General features: G+C 44.0%; 1 protein-coding gene across 2 annotated transcripts; it reads left to right on the top strand.

The window, feature by feature from the left end:
• Positions 1-3,800: 3,800 nt before the first annotated feature.
• On the top strand, positions 3,801-22,787 carry abcb4 (ATP-binding cassette, sub-family B (MDR/TAP), member 4). Of its 2 annotated transcripts, XM_054741201.2 has the most exons (28): positions 3,801-4,004; positions 4,145-4,212; positions 4,756-4,846; positions 5,680-5,839; positions 5,919-5,967; positions 6,050-6,241; positions 7,954-8,125; positions 8,259-8,383; positions 8,544-8,715; positions 8,793-8,906; positions 10,157-10,267; positions 10,344-10,469; positions 10,542-10,745; positions 10,824-10,994; positions 11,273-11,434; positions 11,511-11,702; positions 11,933-12,079; positions 12,178-12,282; positions 13,700-13,777; positions 15,220-15,303; positions 15,384-15,587; positions 16,441-16,541; positions 16,620-16,760; positions 18,593-18,749; positions 18,837-19,034; positions 20,156-20,362; positions 21,697-21,843; positions 21,920-22,787. In XM_054741201.2, exons 2-28 carry the CDS (start codon positions 4,154-4,156, stop codon positions 22,124-22,126), a joined length of 3,876 nt encoding a protein of 1,291 aa, XP_054597176.2. In that variant the 5' UTR covers positions 3,801-4,004; positions 4,145-4,153; the 3' UTR covers positions 22,127-22,787. The 2 variants fall into 2 exon arrangements, with proteins under 2 accessions (XP_054597176.2, XP_054597178.2); XM_054741203.2 differs by lacking the exon at positions 5,919-5,967 and having other exon boundaries at positions 3,820-4,004; positions 5,680-5,870.
• Positions 22,788-23,698: the final 911 nt, after the last annotated feature.

Genomic DNA, 23,698 nt, shown 5'->3' with positions numbered 1-23,698 from the left:
GGAACGGGGAAGCTAATCAGCATAAAAACCAGCATGAAATTATGGAAATGCCTCAAAGAAAATCAACACGATCTGTTAGGTGTCCCAGAAGGCTTATATCTGAAGACAGTGACCACGAAGAAGGACAGATCTCCAGTGAACCAGGGTATGAATGTTTGTTCAGTCTTTATTTTTTTTATTTGAACAACCCTCAACTATTTGCTAATTGTAAGATTCAGCTTCATTCCAGCATTATTTATTTTTTTACCATAAATAATTATTTTTGCTAAAACAAAAGTTTTTGGTATAGCAGCACGGTGTGCCAGAGAAGCATCCCATGGCGGTGTGAGGTGTGCAGGACTCTGCCTGCAGCTGGAGAGAAACTGCTTCAAGGTCTACCACATCAAATAAAATCGTCTGAAAGTTTACAAAAATAAATGGTCTTAAAAACTGCCAAAAACTGATACCAAGGTTCACACTTTTTCAATAATAGATGCATAACAGTTCAATGTTTAAATTGTTTGCCCAGTAATTTAGAAGTTCCTGTTCAGTAATAAATGTAAAAAATTCAAATCCGTTTTTTGCTTTTTTCCACTTTTAAGCTGATTTTTAAAGGCTTTAATAGAAATAAATTCTAAATACAAACCATACACTGAAAGCTGAGGTTGTTCTGAAAGATTTACACACACACTTTGCACTTTTTAATTACAATTTTACAGCCATAAGATTAAAAACATACCAGTCGGCCCTCTTATAATTATGGTCGTAAGAGGGTTATTAAGACGGCGATGCACAAACTGGAAGTGGTTGGTAGTCATTCCACTCCAATCCAGTTGGTGGCGGTAATGTACCAAATTGTTGTTTGCCAAGTGCCATGAGACCACAAACAAGAAGGAGAAGAGAGGCGGGAGCGTTCGTAACAAACTCAAAGGATAGTTAAACCATTAAGCATGACATGGAGTTATCCTAGTGGCTCCAATAAGGGAAAGAAGTGGCTCGCTTCATAAAAGCTTTTATTTTCACTTCTGAAAGTGACATCGTTTTTCGATGTAAACATCAAAAGGAAGCAGAAAGGAAAGACAATGGAAAATGTTTAAAGGGAGGAAAACATAGACCAAAATGGAAAATAGAAAAAAAAATTGCTAAGGCAAAGCACAGGAGCACCGACAGGAAGAAGAAAGCAGCGCAATTATTGAAAGCGTTCAAAAGGAGGGAAAAACAGGAAAAAGGAGGACTAATAAAAAGGGAAAATAACTCGTGTCAGAAGAGGGGAGAGTTTCGCAAATCCAGTTAAAGTTAAGATTGTAGAAAATTTAGTGTAAGGGGCCACTTGTCTGTGTTCGCCTTGGGCCCCCAAATTGCTAAATCCGCCCCTGTAAAGAACAAGGAAACAAAAGCAGAACGACAGCGTTTTGCATTCATGTGTCCGTGTGATGCTGCTCCGTTAGTTTCACAGCCCTAACCTTAGTGAATCCAGATGAATTAAAATGCTGATGGAACCACACGACGCACATTTCTCACGAGACAGTGACGGTGAAAACACACCTAGAACGTGACCTCGCCATGAAGCGGTGACCTTTGTGTCTGTTGGTGACGTAACTGAAGATAAGTCTCTGATTCTGAGAAGACCAGCGTGAATCACTCCTCGTTCACTGAAATCAGAGACCGTTTAGTTCTCATCTGATTGTTTTGTTCTGCTAAGTTATGCTTACAAAGGAACCATTACTGACATTCACCTTCTGCTGCAGTTTCACCTTTGACCCCCATGCTGGCATCAACACAGCCACATTCAATCACTGGTTTGTATAATAAAACCAAATGAGGGGAAAAGCTAAAACCTTTGGAGATTCCTTCAAATATTAAACAAATTATTACATTTCCACTGATCAGGTACAACTTTCCTAAAAACTATTGATGCTAAAGTTGCTGCAAGAAAATTAAAAGCAGAACATTTAGTAAAATGTTACCTAATAACCCACAAGTAGGCGTGCTGGTAGTGTTTTATGGTCTTTATGTAACACTGGTAGCTTGGAGCTAAAAGTCAAGGCTATTCCCAGGATCTCATAACAAATCTGGGATTTAACTTTTGGCTTAAACATTAATTTTAATCTCCTTTTATTTACATTATACATATTTTTAGTGGGAAATGTTTGTTTAAGATACGTTGAAGTTTAGAGGCTTAAATTTGCTTCTAACCCAGAGAAATAAAACATCACAAAGGTCAAAAATCACCAGTTTAATTTTAAACCCATCATATCAAAAGACATTCAGACACGCCTTCAAGAGGATCAACACTTTGGGCAACGTTTGTGATCGTGACATTTTGGGTCAGTGCAAAGGCAGATATTAAAATACATCTTTTATTTATCTGCAATGACAAAAATATTATTAAAAAAGATTTAAAAATTACCTTGAATGGAGTATTTTCTGTTTATACGCTATTATTTTGTAGCATTTATCTGCTGGTTAAAAATTGTACGTCGCTTTGGATAAAAGCCAAATAAATAAACATAAACATTTAAATCTATAGCAGCTCACGACTGACTTTAGAATAATAATGTCTATGTCTATCGGTTGATTCTCTTTATATTCATTTAAAAATTAGTTTTCAGGGAAATTTTTTCTTGAGCAATTAAAATATGATTGATCAAGATTAATCAATCAATCAATCAAAGCTTTATTTATAAAGCGCCTGCCGCAACCCTGTCAGGAAGCCCAAAGCGCTGAACATGGTTCAGTTGTAGGTAAATATATGGAATAAATCAAAAATAAAAGCAATTAATTCAAAAGATTAATTCATTGCAAAACCTTTAATTAATTAGATTAATTTATTTATTGAGTCCCACCCATAAATATACATCTGTGTTAATGTTAATCTGTAAATGTAGTATGTAGAATAATATTGGAAAAATATGAGGATTATATTTTTCTCCATAATCCTGCAAATCTGTGGGAAAGAAGCGAACTCTTTGTTGTAGAAAGTCCTTTTGGACTCAGTTTAGAGGAAAAGAGATTAATTCAGGTCTGATAAATGAGAGCTGTGTCCAAATTCCATGAAAAATCTTGGGAAAACCTTGGTAAACAAGCTCGTGAGGTGGGTAATTTTTCATGTATTGCTGAGTTTTTACTTCGTTCAGCGCTGTCACAATTACTTGGACATAAGCTAAGAAAGGGACAGGAATAAACACGACCGTCCAAATTCACTGTTGCCCACTTCCAGTCTTAGCGGCCGAGGAAGTACCCGACCAACACGGACTGTGTAGGCTGCCCTAACAAGGATGCTACCCCTGATTTTGGACACCACCAAGCTAACATCTGTGTCAGTGAGGCCAGATGAAAAGTTTAGCCAGGTTCAAAACATTACCAACCCTCCCAAATTTCATAGTAGTTGATGCAAATGCAGTTTTATGAGTCTTACTTCGCCAAACATTTCACAGTTCTTGTTTATTTAATCGTAAATATTATTACATTCAGAGTTGACGTTTAGAAGAACAGGTTCCATTATTATTTTCATGTGTTTTGTGTGAATTAGCTGTTTGATCAGAACTAATCTCAGTTTCTCCAAACACAGGCCGTTCTGTCTACAACAGATATTAACGGGTTTTCCACATAAACAGTGTATAAAATCATGAAATTAATCTCATGATTGATGTCCGTAAACATCTGAAAAGTTCAATTACTGTGTTTCTGTTTTTATAAATTATTAAATCGGTCTAGCTTTGCACCTGCAGCTTGAAGCCACGCCCCCTCAGCTAATCAGCCGTTTCCAGTGAAGCCTCGCGCGCTGGCTAAGCCCACAGCTGATTAGTCTTCCCTAAAACTCCGAGGATGAGACAAAAGGCGAGGACTTCTTAAATGTCCTGCTGCTGAGGACGGAGAACAGGAGCCATAAAAAGCCACGCGAGGAAGAGGAGGAGGGACGAGGTGGCTCTGGGTGTACTCCTCCTCCTCCTCCTCCTCCTCATCAGGATCAGAGGGCACCGGGACGGGAAGGACGGCAGCTGGTGGTTCGGAACATCTCACAGGTTGATTTCCTGTTTATTTATCACCAGATCATCATTTAAACTGGGAGGACTTTTGAAATCGCTGACCCTTTTCTACTTCTGCTCGGACGTGTTCATGTGAAGTTGTTTGGATGTAGAAGCTAACAGAGTTCCTCCTGCAGGACTCAGACATGAAGAAGAAGTACGAGATGCAGGTGGAAGCCAGACCAGAGCAAAACGGACATTTAAGGTCACTTTCTCTCTTTTTTATCTGACTCATTTATTTACTTGTGGTCTAATTACCTAAATAATAAAAATGATGTACTTTATGTACTAGTTTAAAAGTTTTTAGAAAATGTACAAATTAATATTAACCCTTTGATGCATAATGGTCACTACAGTGGACAGGTGCTCAGAATTATTTATTTATTTATTTATCTATTTATTTATTTTACTATTAAGCACAGTTGAAGACTTTATTGCATGTGAGCCCCTCCATTTGGACTTCAGTAAGTCAAGCCAACATATTTCATGTTCTGAACGCACGCTAACTACTGAGGTGGACGTGTAATAAATAATTTGTAAATTAAATGTTACAAAAAATATGTAAATATGAAATTTGTTTCAAGATGAATGGAAAAAACTGTTAAAAAATCATGGCTGAATATTTCATAATTCATGCATCAAAGGGCTAATATTGTATATAGACATCACTCAGAAACGGACTGTCCCATCTGATGATAGATTTGACTTTTTACAAATAAAATCTAAAGCTTCTTCTGTGTTTTTAAAGCCCTTCTGGTGGGAAAGGTGAAGAGATGACGGAAAAGAAGAAGAAAAAGGAGAAAGAGAAGAAGGAGCCCATGGTCGGTCCCCTCGCTGTGGTAAGTTCAGCTACACGCTGTGATCCTCTCCTGGTCCACCAGTGTGTGTGTGTGTGTGTGTGTGTGTGTGTGTGTGTGTGTGTGTGTGTGTGCGCGTGTGTGTGTGTGTGTGTGTGTGTGTGTGTGAGAGAGAGAGAGAGAGAGAGAGAGAGAGAGAGAGAGAGAGAGAGAGAGAGAGAGAGAGAGAGAGAGAGAGAGAGAGAGAGAGAGAGAGAGAGAGAGAGAGAGAGAGAGAGAGAGAGAACAAAATCTGAAAATGAAAGCGAAGACGTGTCTAAACAGCGAAAGGTGTGCTCTTACATATGTGTGTGTGTGTGTGTGTGAGAGAGAGAGAGAGAGAGAGAGAGAGAGAGAGAGAGAGAGAGAGAGAGAGAGAGAGAGAGAGAGAGAGAGAGAGAGAGAGAGAGAGAGAGAGAGAGAGAGAGAGAGAGAGAGAGAGAGAGAACAAAATCTGAAAATGAAAGCGAAGACGTGTCTAAACAGCGAAAGGTGTGCTCTTACATATGTGTGTGTGTGTGTGTGTGTGTGTGTGTGTGTGTGTGCGTGTGTGCGCGTGTGCGCGTGTGTGCGTGTGTGTGTGTGTGTGTGTGTGTGCGTGTGTGCGTGCGTGTGCGTGTGTGCGCGTGTGCGTGTGTGCGCGCGTGTGTGCGCGTGTGTGTGTGTGTGTGTGTGTGTGTGTGTGTGTGTGTGTGTGTGTGGTACAGTAACAAGGGAAGCGGGGAGATCGGATGGGGGTGCAGCACATCCTCCTGTTGTTGGGCTAAACTCCGCCCGTCCCCTGCTGTTAGCCAGTAATGGCCTCTTATTCGGACTCCTTCTTTTTCTGACTTCAGTTCAGATTCGCCGACGGTTTAGACATCCTGATGATCATTGTGGGCACTGTGATGGCAGTAGCGAACGGCGTGGTTCTCCCTCTCATGTGCATTGTCTTCGGAGAGATGACGGACAGTCTGATTAACAGCGCTGCGTCCAGCATCAACATGACGCACCCCAGTGAGTTTTCGGAGCGCGTCTGTAAACAGAAGTAAGTCACCCAAAGTGGCTGTTGATGATGTCACTTTTGTCTTCTCAGATTTCACATCTATAAATATCACCAGCACCTTACAGGAAGAAATGACTTCGTAGGTTACCAGCTGAACCTTTATAAGTGACCTTCAGAGAAATTCTGTCTAATTTAAACGAATAATCTTCCTTTTCTCCCAGCTTTGCCATCTATTACTCCATCATGGGAGCTGTGGTGCTGATCGCAGCCTACCTGCAGGTTTCCCTCTGGACGCTTGCCGCTGGACGGCAGGTGAAGCGCATCCGCACCTTGTTCTTCCACAGAATCATGCAGCAGGACATCGGCTGGTTCGACGTCACTGAGACGGGAGAGCTCAACACACGTCTGACAGAGTGGGTGACCGGTTTTCTGTTTCCGCTTCCAAGCTTAGTGGTGTGGAACACTGAAACACTGTTTTAATTATTTCATTGTGATTCTAACGGGTCACTCTGAGTGTTTCATGCAGGCTGAACATAAAATAGTCTCCTACACCTGTCTCCTGCATTAGCTTCTCATAGAAAATAGTCTCCTACACCTATCTCCTGCATTAGCTTCTCATAGAAAATAGTCTCCTACACCTGTCTCCTGCATTAGCTTCTCATAGAAAATAGTCTCCTACACCTATCTCCTGCATTAGCTTCTGATAGAAAATAGTCTCCTACATCTATCTCCTGCATTAGCTTCTCATAGAAAATAGTCTCCTACACCTATCTCCTGCAGTAGCTTCTCATAGAAAATAGTCTCCTACACCTATCTCCTGCATTAGCTTCTGATAGAAAATAGTCTCCTACATCTATCTCCTGCATTAGCTTCTCATAGAAAATAGTCTCCTACACCTATCTCTTGCATTAGCTTCTCATAGAAAATAGTCTCCTACACCTATCTCTTGCATTAGCTTCTCATAGAAAATAGTCTCCTACACCTATCTCTTGCAGTAGCTTCTCATAGAAAATAGTCTCCTACACCTATCTCCTGCATTAGCTTCTCATAGAAAATAGTCTCCTACACCTATCTCCTGCAGTAGCTTCTGATAGAAAGTAGTCTCCTACACCTATCTCCTGCAGTAGCTTCTCATAGAAAATAGTCTCCTACACCTATCTCCTGCATTAGCTTCTGATAGAAAATAGTCTCCTACATCTATCTCCTGCATTAGCTTCTCATAGAAAATAGTCTCCTACACCTATCTCTTGCATTAGCTTCTCATAGAAAATAGTCTCCTACACCTATCTCTTGCATTAGCTTCTCATAGAAAATAGTCTCCTACACCTATCTCTTGCAGTAGCTTCTCATAGAAAATAGTCTCCTACACCTATCTCCTGCATTAGCTTCTCATAGAAAATAGTCTCCTACACCTATCTCCTGCAGTAGCTTCTGATAGAAAGTAGTCTCCTACACCTATCTCCTGCAGTAGCTTCTCATAGAAAATAGTCTCCTACACCTATCTCCTGCATTAGCTTCTGATAGATAATAGTCTCCTACATCTATCTCCTGCATTAGCTTCTCATAGAAAATAGTCTCCTACACCTATCTCCTGCATTAGCTTCTGATAGAAAACAGACGTTGAAACTCTGGGATTAGAGAATCCTGACAGATCTACGTCACACTGTCACCAACATTCATGGACTCACCCATCTGGACTCATGACGGGGAAGGCTGTTGTTGGTTTAGCGTCCAGGAAACAGCAGAGAACGTCTCAGCTAGTAGAAGCTAACTGTTAGCATTAGCTACTCCACCACACAGCAGAACTCCTCCAGGCTTGTGTTATTAGTGGAGGTAAAACATCAACGTTGCAGAGCAACCAGAGTCAGTGGTGGAGCCGTGTTGCTGTTAGCCTATCAGAGGAGAGATGTCCACATATCAGGAAGTAAGACTCCAGGTCCTATCGTCTGAAGCTCAGCTCTGATGTTGCTTACTTCTAGTTCCTGAAACGGAGCGCACGTGAGCTATTTTTGCTCCGAGTGCGACTCGTTCCTACCAGAGCCCACTTCAAATGTATTGACTAAATGAGTTTCCCACACCTTTTAATGCTGTGTTTGAGAATCATTGGTTGTGTTTGCACCTGCAGTGATGTCTATAAGATCCAAGAAGGCATCGGTGACAAGGTGGGGATGCTGATCCAAAGCTTCAGCAGCTTCGTTGCAGCTTTTGTCATTGGCTTCACCCAAGGCTGGAAGCTAACTCTGGTTATTCTGGCTGTGAGCCCTGCTCTGGGCATCTCGGCAGCACTTTTCAGTAAGGTAAAGTTATTTAACGTTCTCCCGGACGGTCTTTTATGTCCTCTTCTATTTAGAAAGGAGCAGCACACATTTGCTGCCCTGTAAGCTTAAAAGATGAGTTTACGTTCTCCCCTCTCCTCACCTGTCTGAACAGGTGCTGGCGAGCTTCACCACCAAAGAGCAGAGCGCCTACGCTAAAGCTGGTGCTGTGGCTGAGGAGGTGCTGTCTGCCATCAGGACAGTGTATGCCTTCAGTGGTCAAAATAAGGAAATCGACAGGTGTGTGTGTGTGTGTGTGTGTGTGTGAGTGTGTACACGCGCGCAGGCTCAGCAGTGGAAGGCTCTAACTGAATAAAACCGGTCTGTGCAGCTGCTGTTGAGGTTTGGGTCGGGCCTGTTTTTGACCGTCTCCATTGCCCCCGTCTGTTTCGTGCGGCAGATATCACAAGAACCTAGAGGACGCTAAAAGGATGGGAATCAAGAAGGCTATCTCTGCTAACATCGCCATGGGCTTCACCTTTATGATGATCTACCTGTCCTACGCTTTAGCCTTTTGGTACGGCAGCACGCTCATCCTGGGTGGGGAGTACACCATCGGCAAAGTGCTCACTGTAAGTTTGTGCTAGTTGTTTCTGACCCTGCCTGAAGGAGCCGTAGTGAAGCTCACACACACTCTCTCTGTCTGAAGGTGTTCTTTGTGGTGATTATTGGAGTGTTTGCGATGGGGCAGACTTCTCCCAACGTCCAGACGTTTGCTAGCGCTCGTGGAGCTGCTTACAAAGTCTACCACATCATTGATCACGTAAGACGGGCTGCTTGTGTTGTTTTAAGAAGTCCTTCCTCTGGACAGCTGTCGGCTTGTGTCAGCGATCACACACCGCTGTACTCAGGCGATCTGTGGAGCTGCTTTGAAGCAGCCGGAAACTCCAAACCGGTTAAGACTGGACAGATTTTTCTCTAATTCGAGCTCCTGCTGGTTGAATTTAAAAAATAAGGAAAAAAAGCGGGTCATTTGAGCCGATTCTCCACAGACGTAGCTCCGCTCTTCCAGGGGTTTAGCGCAAGTCAACGCTCTCAAAGTTGACGTTCAAAAATTAAATCAAAATTATGATTGGTGTTGGATCGACGTGACGCCTCTGCTAGTACGGGCTAACCCTAACCCAAGTTGAGTTATATAAGCTCATGAAAAGCCTGCGCTGACTGGAGAACACAGCTTCTGGTAAAGTTGATGCTAGACTTGATCTCAGCACATTTCTGGTCCTTTAAAGAGCAAGTCACCCCCAAACCAACTTTATTTTCTGACAAACTATATAAATGTGTGTCTAATCGTGCTGCAGACACGTGTAGTCAGTAGTTTTGCACTTTAGTGCATTTTAGTGAAAATGTTAATGTTCTGCTTAAAACTGTCAGTGATGCACCGTTGTCGGGTAAAAACTCTTCACTGCATTTGAATTTAAATCTGCCATCGCTATTGGCTAAGAGGTACCCTAGAAAGTTAGCTGGTACCATATGATGTCACAATGTCGTTGTGAGCCTGTGTGTGTGTATTTGTTAGCGGCTCCGCCCTCTCGGTCTGCTAGGCAACAGCATTTGTTGCATTTTTCAAACAGGAAGTGGGAGCAGAGTAATACTCTGGTAGGGGGTGACTTGCTCTTTAATGGCAGCAGATGCAAATTATTTCTTTTTGTCTTATTTTTATTGTCAAGCACAAAGGTGTGTGTGTGTGTGTGTGTGTGTGTGTGTGTGTGTGTGTGTGTGTGTGTGTGTGTGTGTGTGTGTGTGTGTGTGTGTGTGTGTGTGTGTGTGTGTGTGTGTGTGTGTGTGTGTGTGTGTGTGTGTGTGTGTGTGTGTGTGTGTGTGTGTGTGTTCATCAAGAAAAGCGGTGAAAAGACAGAATTTTGAAACAAACACTGGTCCAGTCAGACTCCCTCACCCTAACCCGGGAAGCGACGCGGCCTTCCTCCCATTGTCCGTCTGAGGTTATTCTAAGAACCAGAGTCTTGATCTCGTTTTGGCCAGACTACAAACCAGAACGTGCTGTTTTCTTCACAGAACCCGAGCATCGACAGCTATTCAAACACGGGCTTCAAGCCGGACTTCATCAGAGGGAACATCGAGTTCAAAAACATCCACTTCAACTACCCCTCAAGGCCCGACGTCAAAGTGTGTTCCCAGTCAAAATGGGACCCGTTTTCCCAGCGACGGCGCTGATTCTGACCGACATTTGTGTCCTCTGTAGATATTAGATGACATGAGTTTAAGTGTGAAGAATGGGCAGACCATGGCGTTGGTCGGCAGCAGCGGCTGTGGTAAAAGCACAACCATCCAGCTGCTGCAGAGGTTCTACGATCCCCAGAAAGGTTCTGTAAGTGACGGGTTTCACTCAGTAATCATACATGTGTGACGGGAATAAAAGATGTACTTCTTCTATTGGTAGGTTTCTATCGACGATCACGACATTCGCTCGCTTAACGTCCGCTACCTGAGAGAAATGATCGGAGTCGTGAGCCAGGAGCCCGTCCTCTTCGCCACCACCATCAGCGAGAACATCCGCTACGGTCGACCAGACGTGACCCAGAGGGAGATCGAACAAGCCTCCAAGGAAGCCAACGCTTACGACTTCATCATGAACCTCCCTGATGTAGGCCACCATTTTATCACCAAAGCGTTGAAGTCTATGCTCGTCCTTTCTCAGACAGAGACTGTTGTTGTTGAGCAGAAGTTCGAGACTTTAGTCGGTGACCGAGGAACTCAGATGAGCGGGGGGCAGAAGCAGAGGATCGCGATTGCTCGAGCTTTGGTCCGCAACCCCAAAATCCTTCTGTTGGACGAAGCCACATCTGCACTGGACGCTGAGAGCGAGACCATCGTGCAAGCTGCTCTTGATAAGGTACCGGCTTTCTCGTTTAATCCGAGTTAGACGAGAAACGGTGTGTTCCTGTCGGTAGAGCTGGTCTGTATTTATTCACACGTTAGACCTGAAATCTCTCAGTAAGTAAGAGTTTTTGTTTGGTCCTCATCAGTAATTTCCCCACAAGGAATCTAGACCGACAGCAGCAAAACACGCACGTCGGTCTAGCCCCGCCCCGCTGTAGCCTCAACAGGTCGGCCGTTTCCACACCTGCAGATCTAACGTCGTGCTTGGATGGTTCCTTTGTTCGTCTACAGGTCCAACAGGGCCGCACCACGTTAATCGTCGCTCACCGCCTCTCGACCATCAGAAACGCCGACGTCATCGCAGGTTTTCAGAAAGGTCAAATCGTGGAGCTGGGCACTCACAGTGAGCTGATGGAAAAGAAAGGAGTCTACCACACACTGGTCACCATGCAGGTAACGTGCACACGCACGCTCGTGTCAGGGCGGTCGTTCTGTAGTGAGATTCTCCCTCGTCTCGTTCTCGCTGTAGACCTTTCAGAAGGTAGAGGAGACGGATGAGGAGAGAGAGCTGTCCGCTGAGGAGAGAAGTCCAACGTCCAACATCGTCTCCAAGACTTCGCTGTTCAGGAGGAAGTCCACGAGAGGCTCCTCCTTCACAGCTTCTATTGGAGAGAAGGAAGAGAAGGAAAAGTCGAAGGGTGATGAGGAAAAGGCAGAAGATGTAAGCTGTGTGTCCTGAGAGCAACAGCTAAGACCTGAATGTGGACTTCTCATTGAACATGGATAATGTCCAACCCCCCTGGTCCTCTGAGGCTTTGGTTTTGCTATGAAAATAATCAAACCTGTTCTTCTGGAAACTGAAGTTATTCACAGTTCCATCTACTTTTGCTCATGTCCACAGTAACCTTTGCCCTGTGTTCTTTCTCCAAATGCGGTTTCACGCTTTTTCAGGATGAAGATGTCCCCACGGTGTCGTTCTTCCAGGTGTTGCGTCTCAACCGCTCCGAGTGGCCTTACATTCTGGTCGGCCTGTTTTGTGCCATTGTGAACGGAGCCATTCAGCCTCTGTTCGCCATCCTCTTCTCCAAGATCATCACCGTACGTCTCTGCCGGCGCCACAAAGATCTCGCCTGCTTCTGTTCCTGTTTGAAGATGTTTGTGAAAGCGGCAAAATTGGTTTTTCATTCTTCTTCTAGGTGTTTGCTGAGCGAGACCCAGAAGTTGTTAAGCAGAGGTCCAATTTCTTCTCCCTCATGTTTGTCGCTATTGGAGTTGTGTGCTTTTGCACCATGTTTCTGCAGGTATACACACACACACACACACACACACACACTAGGGATGCACCGATACGATACTACCAGTATCGGTAAAAGTTAACCGATACCGATACTGTCATCGATGCCGATTCTAGTATCGGTATCGGGAAAAGTTAACCGATTCCAGTATCGGTAAAAGTTAACCAATACCAGGAACCGATACCAATGCAGTTGCTTGAAAATGGCTTCACTCTAACTTGTCATTTCTGTTCACCTAATATTTTAGTTTTGTGATGATTTCTATTCATATAATTTACTTTTTGTCTACCTCACTCAGTCTTTTCCTGTTGAAAGCAGAGAAGAAAATAAAATCTGTATTCCAAATCATTGCATTTTTGTGTGTGTGTGTGTGTGTGGTAGAAGTATTGGTATCGGTAATCGGTATCGGCGAGTACTCAAATCCAAGTATCGTATCGGTTTGGAAAAAAGGGGTATCGTTGCATCCCTAACACACACACACACACACACACACACACTAGGGATGCACCGATACGATACTACCAGTATCGGTATTAACCGATATCGATACTGGTATCGATGCCGATGCCGATTCCAGCATCGGTAAAAGTTAACCGGTACCGATACTGATGTCGATACCGATTCCAATATCGGTATCGGGAAAAGTTAACCGATTCCAGTATCGGTAAAAGTTAAACAATACCAGGAACCGATACCAATGCAGTTGCTTGAAAATGACTTCACTCTGACTTGTTATTTCTGTTCACCTAATATTTTAGTTTTGTGATGATTTCTATTCATATAATTTACTTTTTGTCTACCTCACTCAGTCTTTTCCTGTTGAAAGCAGAGAAGAAAATAAAATCTGTATTCCAAATCATTGCATTTTTGTGTGTGTGTGTGTGGTAGAAGTATTGGTATCGGTAATCGATATCGGCGAGTACTCAAATCCAAGTATCGTATCGGTTTGGAAAAAGGGGTATCGTTGCATCCCTAACACACACACACACACACAAACACACACATAGTGACTCTGGTGTACTGCGCAAAAAAAGTTTTCTTCAAAATCAGTTCAACTTTATTTGTGCAACAGTCGATACAAAAGCAGTTATAGATTAAGGAACCAAAGGAAAGAGCATAAAAATGGTGTCGCACCAGAACGTTAGAACGGCTAAAAAACCTGAGGAGCTGCGGGTTGAACGAGTTACACCCTTTACTCACCATTAGGGCTTTTTTTTTTGTGCAACAAGAATATTTCATGAACACGTAGACACAGATCTAGCTGCTCCTTGAAAGCCTACCCGTGTCTTTTCTCCCTGAACCTGTCACTGGAGAGCTGTCGGACACCGCTGTGTCACCGTGTCATGTTACCATGTCGCCGTGTCGCCTCACACCTAATCCAGACCGAGTTCATTCATGGAGCTGATGCATGTTTGTCTTTCAGGGATTCTGTTTCGGTAAATCTGGAGAAGTCCTCACCTTGAAACTGAGACTTGGAGCTTTCAAATCCATGCTGAGGCAGGTGTGTGCACGAGCTGTGATGTTTTAAACGGGAAGCGGTGCTGCAGGGGTGATGGGTTGGGGGTTCGTTGTTACGGTTTTTAGTAAAACCACTGATGGATGAAATATTGAAGGTGTTCGGTTGGGATCGCAAAGCTGTTTTAGTTCATTTGTGCTCACTAGACACGAATATTTCCTTAGATATGGAAACTAAAATATGCAAAATAAATACTCAAGATCTGTGGATCAAACTGAGTAAATTTATATTTTGTGCACATATTTATTATCTTTTAAAAGTAATATTACTGTATTGTTGACTCCTTCGGAGGTTTGTTTTTGTCATAATTACAGTTTTTTCTGCTTTGTAAGATAATCTTTTGCCACCTAACTCACAGGTGTCAAACTCCGGTCCTCGAGGGCCGCTATCCTGCACGTCTTTGCTCCAACACTTCTAATTCCATGTTGTCGTTCTTTTTTAAAACACAGAAATGGTTTTGTCACCTGTTATTGACGCTACAGTTTCGCCGTCGGCGAAACTGTAGCGTCAATAACAGGTGACAAAACCGTTTCTGTGTTTTAAAAAAGAACAACAACATGGAATTAGAAATAACGCACAGCAAGAACACACCTAAGATGTCCAACACTTCTGATTCAGTGGTTGATTCACCTGTTCAGCAGCTCATCAGGCTCTGCAGAAGCCCGTTAATCACCTGCTGATTGAAATCAGGTGTGATGATGCAGGGTTGAAGCTAAAATATGCTGGATAGCGGCCCTCGATGGACCAGGGTTCCCGACCCCTGACCTAACTGCATCGTTGGTTCTTATTTAAAACACAGGAAATGCTTATTTATACCTTGCTGACGGTTTCGATCGCGGCTGCAAGCTTCCTCAGAGCTGACGCTGATGGTGGTGTCCCTTCCTTCTCCGTTTATCCGCCACCATCAGCGTCAGCTCTGAGGAAGCTTGCAGCCGCGATCGAAACCGTCAGCAAGGTATAAATAAGCATTTCCTCTGTTTTAAATAAGAACCAACGATGCAGTTAGAGACTCAACGCAGCAAGAACGTACCAAAGATCTGTATCACCTATTGGGGTCAGTAAATTATTTGGGTTAAGAATATTAGACACAAGCACTATTTCAAAATAAAAGACTCTATCTAATTGTTGTTTTATCAGTTGGTGATTGTTGTTTCCGTTAAAACTGACATCTGTGTTGTGTTCTTTGCATATGCTGACTAAACTGTTGATACTGAGGCCGGTTTCCGACAGAGAAACGCGCGTATTTATATTCTGTTGTAGCCAGTAGGTCGTTTAACAAATACATCATCAATGTTGATAATTAAGAACAATAACTTTTATTTTAAATCCTACTTAATGCCATTATGTTTACAGTTTGTTTTATTTTGTGTGTTTACTGCGTGTAAATCCCTGGTTGACGTAAAAGGTTTCTCCTTTATTTGCTGAAGGATCTTGGATGGTTCGATAAACCTAAGAACAGCATTGGGGCTCTCACCACGAGACTGGCAACAGACGCAGCCCAAGTCCAAGGGGTGAGTCTACAGACAAACCTTCACAAAGCCTCCTGACCCAGCTGCTATATAGACTGTTCTGATTGGTTTCACTCGTCCAGGCCTCAGGAGTGCGACTGGCCACGTTCGCCCAGAACATTGCCAACCTGGGCACAGGTATCATCCTGGCTCTGGTGTACGGCTGGGAGCTAACTCTTCTCATCCTGGCTGTGGTGCCCGTCATCGCGCTAGCCGGAGCTGTGCAGATGAAGATGCTCACTGGACATGCAGCCGAGGACAAGAAGGAGCTGGAAAAGGCTGGAAAGGTGGGACACTGGGAGTGACCTGGTGAGGACTGGGGATGACAGATGTCATCACACAGTTTTCCATGGGCCCTCAGATTAACACAGTGGTCAGATCGTGTTTTTATCAGCTGCGCAGACTAGTCCGCTTAAAACCGATCCTGAAACGAGCACATCTGGAATCCGTAATCCATGCTTTTATCATCTCTCGACTGGATTATGCAAATTCCATTTTAATTGGTTTACCTGCCTCCGCTCTTAACAGGCTTCAGGTCGTACAAAACGCGGCAGCCAGGTTTTTAACAAACACTCCTAGGAGAGAACATATCACACCTGTACTGGCGCGGCTCCACTGGCTACCCGTAAACTTTAGGGTCAAGTTTAAAGTCCTGATTTTTGTTTTTAAGGCCCTGAACGGTCTGGCACCGGATTACCTGTCGGATCTTGTCACTAGATATGTGCCAAACCGGGCATTGAGGTCTGCTGATTGCCTGCTGCTTCGCGTTCCATCAATGAAATACAAAACGCGGGGGCAGCGTGCTTTTGTCTACGCTGCTCCGACACTATGGAATGCACTTCCTCTTTCGGTGAGGCTGGCACCATCCCTCCTCCGGTTCAAATCGCTGCTGAAGGCTCACTTTTACGACCAGGCATTTTGAATTCCCTGACTTTTATTATTTTATTATGTGTCTTTTTACTGACTGTAATTATCTGCCTTGTTGTGCATTTTATTGTTGTGCGTGTATTGTTTTATATTGTGTTTTTACTTTTTATTCTGTACAGCACTTTGGTCGGCTGCCATGCCGTTTTTAAATGTGCTTTATAAATAAAGATGGTATGGTATGGTATGTCACGTGTGTTTGGTGTGTCTCCACAGATCGCAACGGAGGCCATCGAGAACATCCGTACTGTTGCCTCTCTGACTAGAGAACCAACATTTGAGTCTCTGTATCAGGAAAACCTCACAGTCCCTTATACGTACGTCCAGTTGTACAGTCAAGTGTCGATGATTTGAGGATTAGTCTTCATGGTGTTAACTTTATCGTGTCTGTGCAGGAACTCTCAGAAAAAGGCTCATGTCTACGGATTCACCTTCTCCTTCTCCCAGTCCATGATCTACTTTGCCTACGCGGGATGCTTCCGCTTCGGAGCGTGGCTCATTGAAGAAGGAAGGATGGATGTGGAGGGGGTGTTCCTGTGAGTAAGCTCAAATCTTTACTCTAACTGGCTTTTTAACTCTTTCGCTGCCAGCGTTTCTCACCGTTTTTCCTGTTTTTTTAAGAGTTGCAGAACGTTGCGCGCTAGCATGATGTCGACGCCAAAACAACCAAAACAAAGCGGAGACTCGCCTCTTACATCAGGAAGAATCCGCACGTTTCGAGCGTTATCCGTTCTTTCATAATCCGTTGTTGAATTGTGATCGGCAGAAGCTTTTCCGGTTCGCGCCTCACTTTTTTTTACAGCAGCGGCCCAAAACGATCTCCTAACACACGGATGTTCTGCTTCCTGATCACGTGACGTGTGACGTACGCGGATGAAGATCGGCTTTAGAGCCGAGATGTTTGTTCTCACGGTGCGGGGGCTCGTCCGACGCCCACACAGTAAAAAAAATGCAAATGACGACTTTAGTCGTGGATTCTTAACTCATTCACTTAACTCAATCGGTTTAAGTCGAGAAGGTGTCAGAGTGCAGGTAAGAGCGTAACATTCCTGCTCAGCAGGCCTGTTAATCAGTACGCTGCTGATTCGTTACATACACACACACGTGTGTTTAGGACTGTACTGTAATTTAGCAGTTTATAGCTGGAATGAACATTTATAGACCTTCTGTTCTCTGGAGAGAGTCTAAAGTTCAGTGAACTGTTTGGCAGCAGGAAGTGGTATAAATATTTAACTAGTCTCCTCGTTGGCGTCTCATTACACAAACGCAGCACGCACAGCAGCGTTTCTGGAAATATTTGTGCTGTAAACAAACTTCTAGTACTCAACTCCAAATATAACTAAAGGCCTCTTCAAAGGATCTTTTCTCATTTTGGCACAGCTCTGCTGATTTACGTTCTTCATTAGTAAATAAGACAAAAGCATAAACGGGCGATTTAACTTGGTACATGAACAACTGTTGACCTTGACATAACATTAGGACTCATTTAAAGTCTAGTTGTTACAGTTTAAGTATGAAGACTTAAAGTGGTCTAGATTTCAAGTCTTGGCTGGGTTACTAATGTAGCAGTCAGAGCCTTCTCTGTTTTAACCCATCGTAGGTCTAGACACACCTTTAAAGGTATGGAACACAGAAAAACAATGGTTTACCGTATTTTCCAGACTATAAGTCGCACCAGCCATAAAATGTGCAACCAATGGTTTAAAAAAAAAGTTTTTTTTCCATACTATTATTGGCTCTTTAAGAAACATCACTTGATACATCCCACACTACAAAACAGGTAAAAGTACATATGATTTGTGCTGATATCGTATCCGATTGACATCGGTATCGGCTGCAATATTGGTATCGTATCGGAAGTGAAAAAGTTGTATCGGGACACCCTAACAAATAATTCAGGAAATTCTTTACAACTTATTCTTCACGTTTCTTTGAAATAACCGAAAAACATACAAAATACTATCGAACGTTTGTTTTTTTAGCTACACAGACTTAATTTTGTGACTGATCACTGGAAAGATGCATTCAAACCGCACCGTAGGAGCCCATTTTCTCTCTCTGTATAGAATTACAGTCTGTATGATGGATATGTGTTGGATTATATTTGTGCTTGAATGAAAAAGATCACTGGAGATAATTTGATTAATACAGGTGATGGAACCAGCGTTCATAGGGAGGGCCTTTGGGTTCACTGCAGCAGCACGAAGCATCAGTAAAAGCTTGTTGCTTGTTGAGACGGAGTCATAAATGGTCATAACTGGTAAATGATGTCATGTGTTGACTCATCACACAAAAGCACAAGAACTGTGTGATGCTGGCGACGCTCCAGAGGGTCTTGGCTTTGACTGATGATGTGAATTCCTCTCAGGGTGATTTCAGCTGTTCTGTTCGGCGCCATGGCTCTCGGAGAGGCAAACACCTTCGCTCCAAACTATGCCAAGGCTAAAATGTCAGCTTCCCACCTGATGATGCTGTTGAACAAAAAGCCTGACATTGACAATTTGTCACAGGAGGGCGTCTCTCCGGTACAGACACACCACGAAGCCACACACACCTGTTTACAAACGTGGTGTTTACAAACACGGTGACCTTTCTCCTCTTTGCGGTTTAAGGACAAATTTGACGGTAACGTGAGCTTTGTGAACGTGACGTTTAACTACCCGTCACGACCCGACGTGCCCATCCTGCAAGGCCTGAATCTGAAGGTGAAGAAGGGGGAGACGCTGGCGCTGGTGGGGAGCAGCGGCTGTGGAAAGAGCACCACCATCCAGCTGATGGAGAGGTTCTACGACCCCCAGGGGGGGAGTGTGGTGAGTGTCATCAGCTGCTGGTTGGTTAATGTTCACCTGGCCGGGGTGTTTGTAGCAGCTGTACACAACTAGAAACCTTTGTTCTTCTGTACAGTCAGGGCTGAAGATCATAAATGCTTATCTGCTCTTGTTATCATGAGCTGGTTATTCACTGCAGAACTGATACAGTCCTGGGGGAGGGGGGGGGGGGGGTACTTTACAACTCTAACCAGTTTAGGTCCTATGACACTAATTATTTGTACTTACAACCACCAACAGACTCTAATTTAAAAATTCACCCTAACGTCGCGTAGAACCGGATTATAGTCGGAACTATTGGGATTTATTACTAAACAAATCACAAGATCATAGAAACGGGAATATAAAAAAATGCTTCTGAACTTTGTGGATGTAGTTCATGGTGAGGTGATAAAAACCACCGGTAAATGTTGGAGGTTTCTCCGTGGAAACATAAACATTTGCACAGTGAAGTTTATAATTAAAGCTGTTATAGCAAATCTACAGAACAAGCTAGGTTCGAACGCAAACGCGGTAACAGAACACTCACCCCTCCCCTCAGGTATCTTCCCTACGACGCTTCTGCCGGAACCGGAAACTCACGATGCCAGAGCAAACGAGATAGCGCCAAACACCAGTCGCCTTTTTCTAGATCCAAACGTCTTCTGTTGTCCGTGACTTCAGACGGTGATTTTCTTTTTGGGACTCTGGTAGTTTGTCCTAAAGCTGAAGTGGTAGCAGCCGGCCGTTTCTCCTCCTCTGATGTGACTGAGTGGAGAACCTCACACCAGTGGTGTTCTGCTGCGGAACACGTGTGTGTGTGTGTGTGTGATGAGTGGTGCACACAGGGAAGTGCAGCGGTTGGGTGAGACCGATAACCGGGTGGTCCGATGGTGGCCCAAACGTGTTTATGAACTTGATGCCTACCGTAGACCTGTGGTGTTTTTAGTATTAGGGTAGGGTTAGCTTGTTAATACACACTCATGGCTGAAGCTGTAACTTTACCGCTATGGCTCGATGCAATTACCGTAACAAGTTTACTTTTGGTACGTGATTTCATGTCCGAGTGTAACTCATCCCCGAGGTCTCAGGGCTTCTCATCTCTGGTGCTCCTCCTCCTCCAGGTGATGGACAACATGGACGTCAAACAGCTGAACATCCACTGGCTGAGATCCCAGATCGGCATCGTGTCCCAGGAGCCTGTTCTGTTTGACTGCACCCTGGCTGAGAACATCGCCTACGGAGACAACAGCCGCTCCGTGAGCATGGAGGAGATCCAGGCAGCTGCCAGAGCGGCCAACATTCACAGCTTCATTGATGAGCTGCCACAGGTACTCATTCACTCATCAGGTTAGGAGTGACCATGGACGTAATTTTGGGGGGGACAGGGGGGACATGTCCCCCCCCCCCCACGTTTTCCAAAGTCAAGTTTTGACCCCTGCACTTTTTACCATCCAAAAACAATATTACTCTATATTAAACTGACACTGGTTGAGCACTAGGACCAAGCGGAATACAACCATTTGTGTTGAAGCCTGTTAGCGTACTGTAAAGATCCCCCCCCCACCCCACCCACCCCCGTGTTCCCCCCACTTCTAAAGTGAAAATTACGTCCATGGGAGTGACGAGCATTTCTCGCTAACCTTGTGGGTCAGGGTCAGCATTTGGTTGTCTGATATTCTGTGGAGATCGGGTCAAGCTGGGACAGCGGAGATGTTAGAATTACAGATAAAAGGAACGTGCCGGGGAGTTTGCTGTCTGCAGGCTTATCTAAACAGGTTACGCTGCAGGCTGAAACAAAGGACGTCCTGTTGAAAGTGTTTCATTTACTGCAGAGAAAAGTTAGGAGCTATTCAATATTTTATCAACTAAATTAAAGATTCTCCAGATGTTAAATGTATTTGATCTTTGGTGAAAACTAAATCTGTCTGGCTTTGGACATTTTTAAACACTTCAAATCAAGTTGTCTTTAAAGAGCAAGTCACCCCCAAATAGTCCGTTTTTTTCTGATAAACTATATAAATGTGTGTCTAATCGTGCTGCAGACACGTGTAGTCAAGTTTTGCACTTTAGTGCATTTTAGTTAAAATTTTAATTTTCTGCCTAAAACTGTCGGTGTTGTGCCGTTGTCAGGTAAAAACTCTGCACTGCATTTAAATTTAAATCTGCCATCGCTATTGGCCAAGAGGGACCCTAGAACGTTAGCTGGTACCATATGATGTCACAATGTCGTTGTCAGCCTGTGTGTGTGTATTTGTTAGCGGCTCCGCCCTCTCGGTCTGCTAGGCAACAGCATTTGTTACGTTTTTCAAACAGGAAGTGGGAGTGGAGTAATACTCTGGTAGGGGGGTGACTTGCTCTTTAAATTCACACAAATTCTGCTATTTCTGAATATACGTCTGGTGACCTTGAAGACATGCGTTTGGTTTAAAGTCAGTCGAAGCAGGAAAATGGCTCACCTGCTGCAGGTTTTAGGTTGAATGCAGTTTTTCTGGTTTATTTCTGCATGAAGCATCCACAAACCAACAGCTAGAAGTGGATTATTTCAGTTAAACAGGCTCATAAAAATCAAGCTCCTGTCACAACTGGACTCCAGGAAGCTCCAGTCATCAGGTTGTTCTGAACTAACATCACGGCGTGTCTTCGTTTCTGTTCTCTTGAGCAGAAGTACAAGACCCAGGCAGGTGATAAGGGCACTCAGCTGTCCGGTGGTCAGAAGCAGCGGATAGCCATCGCCAGAGCGATCCTCCGCAACCCCAAAGTGCTGCTCCTGGACGAAGCCACGTCTGCGCTGGACACGGAGAGCGAGAAGGTTTGTCTCTTTTCCTTTCAGCAGTGATGCTCGTATGAAATCAGAGGTTTCAGCAGGTGATTTGTGGTTTGTTCAGGTGGTGCAGGACGCCCTGGACCAAGCCAGTAAAGGCAGGACGTGCGTCATCGTAGCCCACCGTCTCTCCACCATCCGAAACGCCGACCGTATCGTCGTCTTCCAGGGCGGCGTGGTGGTGGAGCAGGGCACGCATCAACAGCTGCTGGCCAAGAAGGGAGTCTACCACATGCTGGTCACCACACAGCTGGGTCACGGGACAGAGTGAGAGGACACAGGGACGACACCGGTCTGTGTCCTTATAAAGACTAGCTGAGTGGCTCTTTACCGACCTTTTCACAAATTATATCGCCTCATAACAGAAACGCTGCCACGACTCACCGAAAGGTAGACGGCCATGTTCCTATTTTAGAAAGGCTTGCACGCCCAGTGACGAGGACGACCTGAGACGCGTCTACGATCCTGCACCGCTCCTGGTTACAGTTCGGCACATCTAGTAAGAGCCGTGATGTTTTTTACGTTCAGGGAATCCAAACGGCTCCGTTTCACTCCAGAGCATTCCTGAGCGACAAAAACAATTAGACTAGTTTAATACCTCCGTGTTCACCTGGCTTTAAACACCTGATGAAGTCTAACACCGCTCGCCTCACGCTCCCTCTCCAAGCCTGTAGCAGAAACAGCTGCAGATGTTCAGGGACTGCTCAGAAAATCGACGTCTAGATAGAAATGGCTCCAGCAGCAAACCAACCAAAGGTGTTAATATTCAGTACGAACACCGGAGAGGTTTCAGCAGTAACTTACACACTGGGACCGTCCACCATGGGTAAAAGCTTAGTTACTGTTTACTCCAAGTTCTCATCCAAGTCTTCTGTAGGAAGGTGTGTTGTGGAGGAAGATATTAAACTATTAAAGTTTTGTATTTAAGAGCAGATGTTTGTCTTATTTTCTGGGACAGAAGTCACATTTTTTATTATCTCAGTTTATTTTGCTCAGATACAGTTAAATATCAATTTTTCTACACAAAGTTAAAACCTAACAAAATAAAACGCCAGAAATAACGCTTTCACGGGGAGATTTAGCATTCGCCACCTTTTAGCGATCCAAACGGGCGTTCGGCTCCGAACAGAAAGGACAACCCAGAGCTTAAAAGGTGCAGCGGTTAATGAGGCTTTGATTTTAGCTCGTTATCCCACCATCAGCTTCTTCATTAGCTCATGTTGGACACAGGTAAACACAAACCCTCCTGTGGGAAGCTGGGAGCTAAAGCTAATCTGGATATGACATCAGACCGTGTTAAAGAGCAAGTCACCCCCAAATCAACTTTTTTTTTCCTGATAAACTATATAAATGAGTGTCTAATCGTGCTGCAGACACGTGTAGTCAATAGTTTGGCATTTTAGTGCATTTTAGTTCAAATTTAAATGTTCTGCCTAAAACTGTCAGTGTTGTGCCGTTGTCAGGTAAAAACTCTGCACTGCATTTGAATTTAAATCTGCCGTCGCTATTGGCTAAGAGGTACCCTAGAATGTTAGCTGGTACCATATGATGTCACAATGTCGTTGTGAGCCTGTGTGTGTGTGTTTGTTAGCGGCTCCGCCCTCTCGGTCTGCTAGGCAACAGCATTTGTTGCATTTTTCAAACAGGAAGTGGGAGTGAACTAAGTTTCTTGTAGGGGGTGACTTGCTCTTTAAATAAGGCACAGGTGTGGAATCACATTCTGGTTTCTTTTAAAGGCCTAAGATTTATTTTTTCATGTTTTAAAACTGCTCGTGCTCACTGACTAACCTCGCTCTCACGAGCCTAAATTAGTTAAAGGTCAAAACTCTCAGCTGGATGTTCC

This window comes from Nothobranchius furzeri, chromosome 5 (genome assembly GCF_043380555.1).
Source record: "Nothobranchius furzeri strain GRZ-AD chromosome 5, NfurGRZ-RIMD1, whole genome shotgun sequence".
Classification (NCBI taxonomy): domain Eukaryota; kingdom Metazoa; phylum Chordata; class Actinopteri; order Cyprinodontiformes; family Nothobranchiidae; genus Nothobranchius; species Nothobranchius furzeri.
The sequence above is the reverse complement of the archived record's forward strand: the minus strand, read 5'-3'. Positions and strand labels throughout refer to the sequence as shown.

Coding starts and splice junctions, on each gene's coding strand:
- abcb4 (XM_054741201.2), top strand. CDS start 4,154: ATGAAGAAGAAGTACGAGATGCAGGTGGAAGCCAGACCAGAGCAAAAC. Junction 8,907..10,156: donor TCTACCACATCATTGATCAC/GTAAGACGGGCT, acceptor TTTTCTTCACAG/AACCCGAGCATCGACAGCTA. Junction 20,363..21,696: donor TCATTGATGAGCTGCCACAG/GTACTCATTCAC, acceptor TCTCTTGAGCAG/AAGTACAAGACCCAGGCAGG.